The sequence below is a fragment of the Chelonoidis abingdonii genome, chromosome 3, assembly GCF_003597395.2.
Source record: "Chelonoidis abingdonii isolate Lonesome George chromosome 3, CheloAbing_2.0, whole genome shotgun sequence".
NCBI lineage: Eukaryota > Metazoa > Chordata > Testudines > Testudinidae > Chelonoidis > Chelonoidis abingdonii.
Window position 1 is genome coordinate 85,497,465 of NC_133771.1, and position 14,619 is coordinate 85,512,083.

General features: G+C 43.2%; 1 protein-coding gene across 1 annotated transcript in view; it reads right to left on the reverse strand.

Moving 5' to 3' along the window:
• The window catches only part of SCML4 (Scm polycomb group protein like 4), a 119,125-nt gene that overhangs the window by 5,471 nt on the left and 99,035 nt on the right, over positions 1-14,619 (reverse strand). Inside the window, exon 6 of the mRNA XM_075063428.1 lies at positions 8,063-8,329. Coding sequence (XP_074919529.1) covers positions 8,063-8,329 — 267 coding nt within the window. The remainder of the gene's footprint in view (positions 1-8,062; positions 8,330-14,619) is intronic.

The following is a 14,619-nucleotide window of genomic DNA, read 5'->3' on the forward strand; positions in this document are numbered from 1 at the left end:
TCTCTGCCAGCCATCGGATGATCAGTAACGTAGAATATGTTGTCAGGGACAAGCGAAAGAAACAGGATGCATCTTGGAGGCAGAATTTCAGCTAGACAGAAAAAGACACCAATTTCTATCCTGCTTGATCCAGGTGGAGCCTTGCTTTCAGTCTAATCCAGATGCAGGCATGTGTGTGGAGATACCTAGAAACTGCCAGTTGGCTGTTCAAAGGGAAGGCTGTCAGCGGCCGGCCAAGGCAGACTTTAGGTTTTTACTCTGAAAAGGGTGGTGAGGCAGTGGCGTGGTGAGTCAGATGCACCTAGTGAATTTGAGAGGGAAGTTTCTTCCCTGACACTATAAACTGTAGAAGACGATGACCTTGATACTGCTCCTGCTGGGTGATCTAGCCTCCGTTGTGCTGAATGAGCATGACAGTGAAAATGGCAGGCAAAGCTCTGCTTTCTATTACACCAGTGTGCGTGAGGGCAGAGTATGGCCCAGTGACTCTTGTCTGGTCTGTGCATTGCTTCTAGAAATGCCACGGAAGGGCAGAGGAGAATAGATGGCCCACTGGGAACAGCAGGAAGTCTTTAACAGTATCAGCCATTTCTCTAATAAAAGGAAGGGGGAGGGTGGAGAAAAGAGGTTGAAATGACAGGAGAATTCAATTCACCCCTGACAATGCAACAATCAATAACTTGAAGCTAAGGGTTTTGAGATAAAATATAAATGATCCTTTTAAGGAGACCATACTGGTAGAACTCTTCAAGGGAATCTGAAAAGCCCCAGAAGTTTAAAATCACTCTTGCAAATTCCAAATCAATAACAGAGCACTGATTTAAAAACAATTAACTGTTTTTTTTTAAAATTTTAATATTTGAAATCCATTTTCCCGTGCTAGAACCTGAATTCAGGGTTACGTGCTTCTCTGACATTAGTTAATAACATCACAAGCACCTACAACAGATTATTTGCTGACATTATCTGTCCTGTTTTGGAGCCAATTTACCCCTATTTATTTTATGGGGTTTATCACAGCAGCATAACCACCTCATATGAGTAAGCATTAAAGTTTCAAGGCCTTGTTGAAACTGGGATACCATGAATTTGCACACAAAATCCAGAACTCAGGTTTTGGTAAGCAAGTACAGGAAGATCAGTTTCCAATATGTTTTAGAACATTTTTCAAGCTTTTCACTCTGGTCATATAATCTATTGATCTGGGAATTTAAACATCCTCCTCCCCGCAAACTTCTTCATTTACAAAAACTTAATTTCAACAGGACTTTATTACACGTTATACAAAGTGATTTGGTAACATCATTTTGCTGGAAGAATCCTACATTATAAACAAAATTGCTTGATGATTTTATGATAAGTACTGTACTTTTTTGTGTCTGAAGGTACTTGCACATAACATAGGGTTTAGATAAATGAAGTCTCATCTCTCATGGGTATTTTATGCCATCCTGTCATCAGAATTAATCAAGATGTTAATGAATACTCAGATTCCAAAGAGATGTGAATGCTTAGTACGAATAATTATTTTTAGAGATCATAATCTAGGTCAAATCCAATTTCCTGTTTTTGACAGGTGGCAAAAAATTACCAAATTAATGGAATGGGATGTGGAAAGCTAGGCAATGAAAGGAGGGAGAAGAGAGCACTTCTCCATTCTTCCCAAAACCAGATGATGTGGAAGAAGAGGAATGGATCCTATTTAAACAACTGATTCTTGGAAAGTCCTTGGCAAAAATACATCAGAAACAGGGAAGAGTTGCTGCAGAAGAGAAGCAGAATGGTATGTGCCAAGGAGGCTTTAAGCAAGAATTCTGAGACTCATGGACAATATCTAATGCCTACTAAAGTCAATGGGAAGACTCTTGCTGACTTTAGTGAGCTTTGGATCAGGCCCATATGTACCACCTTGGGGTGAGTAAGCCCAACGACTCACTGCCCCATTTGTCCTTTTCTTTGACTCTAGTCTTTCGGCCTTCCTGCGGGGTCTGGCGCCACCCTGAAGAGGATGATGAAGTGGTGTAAAGCCCAACAACTAAATGTCAAAACATAGTAAAGAAACATAATTCAGAACCGGAGATAAAAATAGCAAAAGAAGGGAAGATAAATAATGTGCTCCTTAAATACATACAAGGCAAACAAACAGGCCCAGGGGAGATTAAGGCCATTGAAAGATAAGAGTGCAAAGTGAGTGACGGATTATCTTTAATATTGCCATGGGCCTAAATGATTTCTTTGCCTCAGAGGAAAGGGGTGGGAATGAAATCTGAAAAGCTTCCCTCTCATTGCCCTGGAACAGATAATAAGGGAAAGTAGATCTACTGAAAGTAAACAAGACAAGCAGGCAAAGAATTCTCAAAGATATATCAAGGAAACATTTTTTAAAAGCTTACTATAGACCGGCATAAAAAGTGTGGATAACATACTTTTAAAAAGGGACAAGACAGAACAGAGGAAGCACAGAACCCTCAGAAACATGGGAATGCAGTTACAAACTATTTAAAAGGAACAGTCAAATTTAAGAAGGCACAGTCAGCAAAGATCCATGAAAAGATAGCTCATGCTTGACTTGTCTAGCCAAATTATACACCTCGGTGGTTCCCAGCTACCACTGTGCATCCCCAGTACTGGTACTTTTAGACCACAGTCGCCAACTTTAACACGGTAAATAAGTGCCCTGACTTCCACAATAAGTCAAAAAATCTAGCTAATCCCATCCCCAAACAAGGCCCAAACAAGCCAATCCCTAAGAACCCCAACACTCTATGTGACTAGATCCCCTCCAGCGTGGAGGCTGGGACTGTGATGGCCCCATTGTGCACCCCTGACTTTCTCCTCCTCTTGCCCCTGTTTGCTCCCCCCCGCCCCCGCCCCTGCTTGTCGGGAGCCGATCAAAAAAGAGAAGGCACAAGCAACAAGCTACAAGCCAAACAAGCAACATGCTACAAGAAAAAAACTAGCCCACAAGTGACTCACAAGCCAATTAAGACAAAAACAGGTCCAATTTCTGCATTTTTTTCACGAATTTGGCATGTCTGGTTTAGACCATGTGACTGGTAATATAGGCTCCTGCTCCCCACCTTAATGACGAAACTATGTGCTGGGTCCTGGCATTTAGCCCCACACACCTTAATCTGCAATGGAACAATGGCTGTTCCGTAGCTGAAATCAAAATCAGAAGAGCAGCCCAAGCTTGTTAGAGAGCATGTGAGTGCCATACAGCCAGCATTTAAAGATGTTGATTTAGAGAATCTGGGAGAGTGTCAGAGAGGGAGAACTACTGACATTAGAAAGCCTGGTGAAGAGGGAAATTGGCAGATTTCTCCAAACTTTTAAAGCTCTAGAAAGCAAGAAGATTTCCAAAGCTATGTGGGTTACAGCAGAATAATTCCACAAGCATTCCTAGCAGATGCTGAAGCACAATGACCTAAGATGAGGCAGAAGCCACAGCAGGTGGCAATGCGGAGGCACCTCCTTAAAACCACAATCTGAAGATGTTTTTAGTGTAATTCTGGGGAATTAGCCACCAACCTCCCATTCACCTGACTTCATCATGGGAACTTTGAGGTTAAAACCTATGTATTGCACTTGAAGAATGGGTTCTGCTATGCATCAGTATATATTTTATAGCCTGAATAATTTGGGTTTTTTTAAAGTGTCGTTTACAGTAAATAATGCATGCTCTTTTACAAAAATATCAGTGAATAAAGAAGATTTGGCTTGAGGCTTCAAAAAAAAAAGTCCTTCTAAATTTGTTCCCCTTTTCATGCCACCTCAGTTTAATGAGCCCTTCTTGTCACCGCCTTGTTAGTATGCAAAGGGAGATGGATAGGTACAGATTCTAATTGCTCATCTGTGTTTACTTATGATTGAGCAGCATGTAAACTAGCTCTAGAGAGAAGAAAAACACAAAGAAGCATCCTAGTGAGATTGCAGATTCCTAAAACCTTTCCAGCTGAGTGTGTTGTGAAGGCAATAAATAAACTACACTCCTGCTGCACAGGAAAATCTGTTATTAACAAAGCCCAAGAATACCAGTGAAGGTGAATGCTGCAGGTTAGCTGAAACATACAATCAGTATGAAGAAATACACAAAGTTTAAGGAAACGTGCAGAATACTTTGCAAAAACTATGGTAAGAACTTCAGTGTTATTGTGGAGAAGTGCTTCAGAACTGATGCGATCACAAATATCTAGAGGAAAAATGAAACCAAATGGTGAATGGGAATGTAACTGTTTCCCTAAATCTATGTGCTGTATTGTAATGAAATCATGACCACCTGTAACTTTGCAGCACATAGGCCACTCACAACTTCACAGGGACACTGTGTAGTAGAATTCAGATCTCTGCTCCAAAAAGCACCAGCTTCTATCCTTGACTAAAGGAGAATCTCAGCTAGCAGTACAGAGCCTCTGGCAGTTCTGATTAAATAGGTAGCATTGGTACAGATGCACACTAGCCAGTTCATTGCAACAGTCCTGCATGTTAGAGTATCTGAGATGTGTGTGGAAACTAATATTGATATTGTTGTAGGAAGTAAGCTGCTTGGGGCAAGGTCTTTGTCTTCCTGTTTGTGTAGACGATACTGAGCATATCAATGTTACGTTGTGGATTAATCTGCCAATTTTCAGCTTCACATACAAATAACAAATATTAGCTACATGGAACCCTCATCCTTTCCTTTTTTGGCTAGAACACATGTTCAGCTCCCCAGCTGGCCAGGTCTTGCTGGTCTCGTGTGCATGAGTCACATGAAAAAGTATTAAACGGTTTTGGCAAAGACTCATTATCTCCTTGTGTTTTATGTTGGCAGCCTAAGTTCTGCCAACTCACCTCAAAAACAACCAAATGGCTCTAGCGCCTGGGCCCAAGCTACCTTTTTAAACATTTCTCCTCCCCTCTCCCCTGCTTTGTTTCCTAACCTGCTACAGAAGACCTGACTCTAAATATTGGGATAATGTCTAGGCAGGTTTCAAAGGCTATCGGTTTTGTGAAAATTGTAATAAACTGCTTTCTGGGCAGTCACTGGTGTTTTCCACATCCTGGACACATGCAGCTAGAGAGAACCCGATGGGAAGAGATGGGATGCTGGAAAGACACTTTAGGTGCATAACTCAGGCTTGGCGCAAGAGAACTTTATGGAGAATATACTGCAGAACAAATCATTCCAACACCAATTGAAATCAATGGAGAGGATCACTTAAACAAGTACCCGAGTGAGCCCTGATTGACCAGAATGCTACAGTGTTTTTGAAACAATATTGCAGAACGTGATAGCGTTTGGGTCTATGTCTCCAGTGCCACTGAACTAAACTGGAAGGTCTGAATGCAGCTCCGTTAGGCATACCTGTACTAGCTTTCATTAGCTAGCACAGCTAAAATAACAATGAAGATGCGGTGGCATGGGCTTCAGCCCAGGCTGTATAAGCATGGTGAGAATCCTGGGTACATATTCCTATTGCTAGCCTGTGCTGAAGTCAGTGCTGCTAACCAGATCAAAGCTAGTGTGAGTATGCCTGGCTAAGCTGCAACCACACCTTCGATTGCAATCCAGTTGCACTGTAGCCTATGAGAAGACCAGGGTCAAGGATTAAACAGATGTGGAGGTGATATACAAGGAAATTTGGAAAAGCACCTGTCTCGGTTCAGGGCAACTGTAGCTGTATTTCCCCTCATTGGTCCAGCAATGGCACCCGGTATCAGGCTTCCAGCTCCCCAGCCATTGCCTTTCTGGGTGGAAATCCACATCTCTCTCCCTTCTGACCAGGGTATTTCCAGGCTGCACAGCTCCCTGCCTTCACTGTGTTGCTCCCAACAGAGACAGGCTGCCCAAGGACACCTGCTTGCTTTCTCTTCAGGGATGGTCACCAGGGGTGATTGCTACAGTTATAAGTACCACACAGTTCTTTCTAAGCAAGCCTATTTTATTCTGAAGAGGAAAGCACCACAGAGAAAACACATGAAAAAGAATAAAAAAGACTGCACGTGTGTAGTGCATGCATACTTTCTTGGGGACGAGAGGGCTTCAAAGGTTTAAAAATGGAGCAAATAGAGTAAAATCTCCCCTCTCTACCAGAGAAGGTACATACATACAAAGCCACATCACCACATACACAACTGCATTTTTAATATAATGTACCCCAATGGTATTAACCTTCATGCAATAAGAGTTCACGTAGCTCAATAAAGTTTATCTTAATTCCATAAGGTTTGTTCGGGATATTACAGAACGTTGTCAGTCTGTCACAGCACTGTTTTGAAAAGTGACTGTTAAATCCAAAAAGACACTACAGTTAAGAGGAGTGGCCTATAGTTCAATGCAATTCAGTGTGCAGAATGCAGGAACTGCATTAAAGATCAGTGTGGATTCATGAAGGATTACTCAAAGATCTGATGTTAATATAATATTTTACTGACAACTGTAATTGGGGAGGAAACCACACAGCAATACTCATAGCCAGGTAAGGTTTGCAAGGGAAATATGCTTTTTTTGCTGTCATAAGTTAATGCTAGATGGGAGGGTGTATGTGTGAAGAGAAATAAGAACGCTTCTGCAAATATATCAAGGGAAAAAGAAATAATAGAACAACAGTAGGCTCCGTTAATAAAGGAGGAAGGGAAAGAAATTAATAACTTAAAATGGCTGAGACACTGAATTCCTTTGTTAAATCTGTCTTTAAGATGACAAACATATAAATGGAGTTTGAATAATTAGAAAGGAAGGAAGACACTGCTAAAATCACTCTAATGATAAAGAGAAGCTAATGGAATACTTGGAAAAAGTGAACAAAGATATGGATTTTAGAGTAAGAGAATTAGTTAACAAGGAAACATTGACAATTATTTTTGAAAAATTGTGGATACTAAAAGGCTGGGAAAAAGTAAATTAATTCTGATTTCCAAAAAAAGGAAAAGACAACAATTCCAGTCGTTACTGCACCATGACTGAGCTCCTACACTGCAATCATCACAGCTCAGAAGGGATGCATTGAAAGGGAGCAGTAAGCCATTTTTTGTGACCCCTTCCTCCATTCTCCCATGATCCTGTGGCCATCTGGCTGCTGGATAGGTCTCTACCTGGTCCCACAGGGCTCCTCTACTTTACCCCTGGCTGGCTGCCTCTTTAACCCATCCATATGCTGACACTGGCCCTACACCGTCAGAGAATTCTTCACTGAGAGAATACTTCTACTGCCATCTGAACTGTTATAAAGGCTGTTTTGTATAACCAGAGCAGTACAAAGCAGTGTTAATGGGGCAAAGAATCAGGCTACATAAGCTTAAGCCCATGTAAAGTATTGGAACAAAAAATTAGAAAGGCAAAAAATCATTAAACACATAAGGCTCAACCAACACTTATTGAATTCAGTAGAAAAACTCTTAACTTTAACGGGAGCAGAAGCGAGCCCTTAACGGAGAATGGAGCAATGAGCAGTAAGCAGCCTGGGTTTATAAAGATTACATGTTTCTCAACAAACTTTTTGTGACAAAATTTGACATAATTCGTAGGTGAAGAGTGATAGTGGGCTATGAAGTACAGGTAGGAAATAATCCTTTTTGTTGAGATAATTAATGATAAGAATCATGCCTTTATTTTGCCAGCTGGCTGTTGGGATCTGCACTGCACAGCACCACGTACACTTATCGAGTTCTATAAATAATAGGTACCTTCATATGTTTGAACTGTGTTAAATTTGGGGAATGAATAACTTGATATTCAGATGAATATTTGTAGCTATAAAACCAGTTACTCCAGTTCTGTCATATGCATTACACATAACAGATTTAAACTGAATAGTAAGAGTAACAGAAAACATTCATGTTTTCTACTGGACAACGTTTTCCCCATTTATTTCTCCTTCTCCATAGTTTGCTATTGCTTCCTCTAACTTGCAGTATTTGTGATTTGACCACTGGTGTTATTATTCTGTATCTCTTACATGAAACACACCTAACATCAAAGGGAGTTTGGGGTGAGTAAGGACAGTAGGATGGAGCCACAGGAGAACAAAATAACACACATGGTTAATATCAAGATGGAATCATATATATATTATGTTACCACTTCTGTTTCCTTCAAGATAGGTTCCGTTTCTAGTTGGGCTGGATGTCTGATGCCTCAAACCTGTAGATGAAGGTCCCCCGGAGGACATCGGACCGGAACGATGACTGCAAGAGGAAGAGGAGCCTCCAGCAAGACGTCCATCTCCAGAGCTCTGTCTCATGGTATACAGGGAGCCCATGCAATTAAAGGCAGAATCAGAAGGATCAACACTGTAGCGCTTCATGTTCATAGGGTCAACTAGGTAATCTTCAGGTACGATAGTTTCTGCTTGGCGGGAAGCCAATGAAGAGAAATATAGATCAATGAAATGTAGATCATTTCTATTCAGCCATTGAACATCTTGTTTAAAAAGTTGTTTTGTGCAATTAGTTTAACTCTATTTGCAATGTCACACATAGCCAACTGGAATCCACCGGCCAGAGCCCTCAGCGTGGGCAGAGTAGCGTTTATGCTGTTGGGAGCTTAAAAAGTAATTGCTGCTGCAACTGCTGTACAGACAACTGAATGCATCTGCTGGATTTTAAGAAGTGACAATGGGTAATGAGACAAATTCATACCTCTGATACTAGATCATAACAACAGGTGTAACTCCACCAATGTGATTGGAGTTACAGCAGGGTTGCGTGTGGCTCAGTCTGATTCAGCTGTGTTTGTTTTGTTTTGGAGTAATTATTTCTTCAGAATCAGGGGACATTTACTGTTAAATTTGAAAGGAGGGTGGGGGAAGTATGTTCCTGATGGGATGAGGCACAGGTCTCATTTGCCTAATGGTGCTACGTGAATAACAGAGGATGCGGGTTATGAATCCATCATTCTCTTATTCCCTTGCACTTAAAGCGTGAAGGTCAGAAGGAAAAGGAGGACAATGGGGCATGCAATTTATTAGGTAAAAACTCCTGTCACCCAATGAGAAAGAGTAAAGATAATAAACTAAAATGTTCTGGCTGCAATTACAAAAATTAATCAGGAAATATAATCGGCGCCAGACAGACATCAGGCCTGATATTCCCCAAGGGAAAGAAAGACTAGATAATTCATGAGCACTCCCAAGTTTGATTACCAACAGAGAGAGATAATTGAGCTTTCCAAATACATTTCAGGTGCAAACATGAATACAGGCAACACAGCCATTTATAAGTTTTTACCCTGTTGCACCCCTTCCCTGTTTTGAACAGTTGCTGCTTTCTGAAATAATAACTATCCAAACCCAAACAGAATGTCCTTTCCTTTTACCATGTAGCCATCAGTTTATATTATCATCTATAAAGTCCTATTGGTGTTTATGGCACTTTGCATATACGATAGGCAAGACTGATACCACAATCTATTATTAAGGTTGCCTGACAATTTCCATTTTAAGGCCCTGTTTTCAGTTACTTATAACTTTGCCAAAGTTTAACTGTTTGAGTTAAAATTTTCCATGTCATGTATCTGCCTCAGATTGATGTAGCTTGGAAAGTTTCAGTCAAACCAGTAAAACTACTTCCAAGAACAAGACTAGAGAAAAATACATTATATTACAATATTGAAAACATTCTGGCAAACTTTTATCTGTGTCTCCCATGCTTTGGAGCACAGACTTGAAATTTGTCAAGGGAGTGAACTTCACGTTAGGGATGTGCCTTTTGCTGTTCCTGTGAAAATCTCCCCACACTGACTAAATTAAAGTGTTTGAAAAAACCACACTGCACACAAGCTCAGTAGAGACTTACAGATTTGTAGCTAAAATCACCAAAGATTCCATGCATACTGAGCATGCTCCAGCTGCTCACAGCTCATATGTATGACCAGACTGTGAGTGCACCATCCCCACCAAGTGATTGATCATGGTCAGGATAGGCCTAAACACTGGACATGAGAGAAGAGAACCTGTCTCTCTCAGTGACCCCCTTGCTGGGCCCAGGCACCAAAGGGGAGGAAGGCACATGGCTCAAGTGCAGATGGCACAAGATGGGGAGAGAGGAGGAGATTGCAACAAGGAGCTTTCTGGGACTGGTACTGGGCAGAAGAAAGTTGTGACTGGGAACTGGAGGACCAAGGAGGAAATGGGACTGGTTGGACAAGGAAACTGAGACTGGGAGCAAGTTAAGGGAGGGTGGAACTGAGAGGTAGTGAGGGAAATGGGGGAGGACTGAGAGCCAGTTGGTGGGTGGCGGGACACGGAGGTCAGATGAGGAGCTGCTGGGACGGGGGAAAACTGGGAGACTAATACTGATTGCATAAGAAGACAGGGAAGAAGTATGGGGAGAGAGGCAAGGCAGAACTGATGAGGAGCCAGGGAGCAGGAGCAGTACTGGGATAAGCTGGGTAAGGGGACTGTGACAATGACCCATGGAGAGAGTAGCAGGAAACAGAGACTGAGATTAGATGAGAAGATCAGGGAGGAAAACTGGGACTGGGAGAAACAAGGGTGCGGGAGGACGAGTGAAAGCTGTGGAAAGTGGAGAGACAGATCAGTGAAGGAGCCAGGCAGGGGTACTGGGACTGGCTGGCAAGGAGACAGGGAGTGGGGGAAGACTGAGACTTGGATAGGGAACCTGAAGGGGAAGATTAGGACTTGCTGGGCAAGGAAACTGGGATAAGAAGCCTGAGTGGAGATTGGGACTGGGGCAAGGAGCCAGACGTGGGGAAGAGAGAAGACTGCAACAGAGAGAGGTTGGAGGGGACGGAGTAGTAAGGGTTTGGTTTGGGAAGGACTGTGGCATGAATACATAGGATGGATGGTATTGTGTGTACAGTGTATATAGGGGGAGCTGGTAACAACCCTGTATACGTAGGTTGCTTAAAACTTTCTATTCTATAAGATTCTTAGAACTTTTATTCGGGCAGTGCTACCACCTCCATGGTTTGGAGGAAGAGAGAAAGCCCTTAGATTAGACAAGGGCCTTTTCTTTTCCCCATGAAATTCCATTCAGGTTCAGCTGAGATACAAATTATTAAAAATCGCCAGTTCCCTTTTTTCACTTGCATTCCCCCAGGAACATTTTGGAAGTTTGGCAAAATAATACCTGAACCCAGAACAGGCCATACCATCACCAAAGCAGCAGCAGTAGCGCCGCCAGCAATATCTGTGAGAGCTGCCAGAGGGACTGTAGCAATGGGGAGGAAGGAGACCCAGGCCTGGTTCCTTCCCTGCAACAGTTTACCCCTAACCTCGGCAGCCCAGCCTCCCTTTTAGGGCCCCCCATGGGATAAAAGCTCCCTCAACTCCCAAATGGGAATAGCAGTGCAGAGGAAAGAGAGAGACCTTGGTTGGGCCTCCCCCAGCCACCTCCTGGCCCCAGCACACAGTGATGGCAGCCCATTTTCCCCTCTGGGATAACAGCCTTCCCTCCTGCTGCCAGTTAACATATTTAGTCCTACGGGTCAAGTGGTAAAAGTCTATGCTATTATGCTGAAGCTACAGGATTCAAACCCTACTGCTGATGCATGATGAGGGGGTTGTTGCAGTTGTACATAATAGGATTTTTTTATTTTCTTTTTTAAAAAAATATAGGAAATCACAACTAACCCCCAACCAAACGATTAAATAACCCCCCCCCCACAAAACACTGTGTTAAAATATTGTTACTTAGATTGACAAATCAAGCACTTGAAAGTTCAGAAATACCAGATTTATGTTTGCTGGGACAACCTTAATTCCTCCTTGTACCTGTATTATGATACAGTGTTTAATTACATGATCACATACTGTTTTTTACACAGGACCCCTGTCGCATTCAGTGCACAGGCTGAACACACAAGGAGGTAGAAATCAAGTTGGATGATTATATGTATATATAATACACCTTACCTCGATATAATGCAACCCAATATAGCACAAATTTGGATATAATATGATAAAGCAGCGTTCTGGGGCGTGGGGCTGTGCACTCTGGTGGATCAAAGCAACTGCGATATAACGCGGTTTCATCTATAACGCAGTAAGATTTTTTGGCTCTCAAGGACAGCGTTATATCGAGGTAGAGATGTAACTTATTATAGAGTAGGTTCATATGTTTTGCTGGTGCTTTTTACTAAGAATTTCTGGGCCTGATTCTCATATTACACTGATATAAAACAAGTGTAACATCTTTGAATTCAACAGAGTTACACTGGTGTAAAACTAGAGCATAAAAGATCAGACGTGCCCCACCCCCCAAAGGATACCAAAATTATATAGCAGTTGAACTAAATACCTTACAGTTCAGACTCCTCCCATTAAACCAAAGGGAATCCAATCAAGCCTTCTCATTCAAAGGAATTTAATTACTGAGCAGAACACCAGCCAGAAAAGTCTCTTAGGCCAGGTCTACACTACGCCTTTAAATCGGTTTAATGGCCGATAAATCGATTTAAGGCTGTACCCATTCACACGACGTTGTCATTTATATCGATATAAAGGGCTCTTTAAATCGATTTCTGTACTCCACCCCGACGAGAGGAGTAGCGCTAAATTCGTACCGCCTGCGAATGTAATCGCCTCTGGTCTCCGCCACGCATCTAGTAAACATATGGTGACGGGAATAAAAACAACCAGACGGGCTCCAGGGTTCGCCTGCATTGTGTCTGCATTAGGGAATCCAGGAAAAATACAGTTCCGATGAGTAGGACTACACATGTCTGCTGATGTTCCAATCTAGTCCTGGTATTGAATCTACTGAGGTTGCGTAAAGCTGCTGTGCGCATGGGGAGCACGAGAGCCAAACTTGGAGTTTACAACGCTGCCAGAATGCTCCGCGGGGACATAGACATCAGTTCGTGCAGCGCCCTAGAAGACAAACAGTTAAAAAGCTGGTTTTCAATCCAAGGGGGGGCCTCGTCGCCGGGGAACGCATGGAGGAAGTTGAGCAAAGGGCGTGCTGAGGTACTTCGCAGCTATCCCACAGTCCTCAGGCAGTTCCTCTGACAACTATTTGCATATCCATCTGGCAGAGCGCCCTTAATGTCTGTAGCTTTAAAGACACAGTGTTCTGCGTCGTGTTGCTGAAACAGCCTCAGTCAGTTCGTCTCTTCCCCCCGCTACACGTGCAGGGTGGACCAGAAAAGTAAAAGGAAATCAGCTTCCTAGTACGTTAAATGTCAGCGCTGTGTCACGGTTTGTACTGAATGCTGTGGTTAGACGTGATATGCCTATCACTGAAAGGCAGTATCACTCCCTCTCCTCACGAGCTTCCCCATTGCCAATGCGTTCACGTAGTTACTATGAACCGTCTCTCAAGCAACATGGTCTGTAATGTGCATATTATACAGTCCTACCACCTGGTGTCTTCGCACAGCTAGATTAGGAACAGAGATGGGACCTAGAGTGCCACATGGTTGAAAATTTTGAAAGCCAAATTCCGGATTGACTCACTTGGACTGAGAATCCTCCCTTTATTGGTTTGTGAAAATAGAGGGCGTGGCTGACAAGAAAGGTGGTCAAGCTGCTATTAAAGGAAGCAGTGTATCACAGCACTGCTCATTCAGTATTCATCAAGAGCGTGTCCCTCCACATTACCCTCCAGACTTGGCTTCTCCACCTTCCCCAAACCACTCCAGGTAGGGTGCTCCGTGGCAGTGTGCCCCCCCCCCCATTGTTGGCATGATGTTATGAAGAATTGCAGGACTAAGAAATCAGAGACTGTGTTAGTGAGATAAATGAGGGGGAGGCAGCCCTCCATGGGCTAGACAGTCCAATGCAGTTCGAAATCTTTTCTTTACACAGGAGAGGGAAGGGCTGATGAAGTTCAGCCCCAGTTACTACGATGAAGACCACATTACAGCTATGTCTGGCTACCATCTACTGGGAGAAATTGGGAGATCATTCCACATTTTACCCAGGCACACCCCAGCCAGCCTCAGCAGGAGCACTCACTGGCTGACCGTCTACCAAAGGGAGGAGGGGGAGAGAAGACAGATACTGCTCTTCACTGCTGCAGCACACGTCTACCAGCATCATTCAGTAACACAGGGTGACATTTACGTAGTCAGAATGATTCTTTACTTTTCTTTCACGTGGTTGGGGGGGAAGAGCTGATGAGCTGTTCGTGAACCACACCAGACACTGCGTTTACAGCTACATATTCAGTCTGGGCGCTCCGCCAAGAATGCAAATTCGTTGTCAGAGACTGCTGTGGAGATGTTGGAGCACTAGCTGGAGTCCCGTCCCCTCCCTCCCTCCATGACGTCCTTTGAGTCTCTGGCTCCCGTTACGCTTGTCACGCAGCGCTGTGTATCCTGGAGTTTTTTTCAGATGCTTTGGGCATTCTGTCTGTAAACGGAGCTCTGATTTCAACAGATTTTTCTCCCCCGTACAGCGATAAACGATCTAGTATCTCCTGTACGGTTCATGCTGGAGCTATTTTTGCATTTGAGACTGCATCGCCACCGTGCTGATCAGAGGCTCGACGCTGGGGGCAAGCAGGAAATGTAATTCAAAAGTTCGCGGGGCTTTTTCCTGTTTACATGCCCGCTGCATCCGAAGTTCAGATTGCGGACCAGAGCGGTCAGTGGTGCACTGTGGGATACCTCTCGGACGGCCATATAATTCGATTTCTCCCCGCCCCAAACCGTAATCCGAGTTGTTAATATTA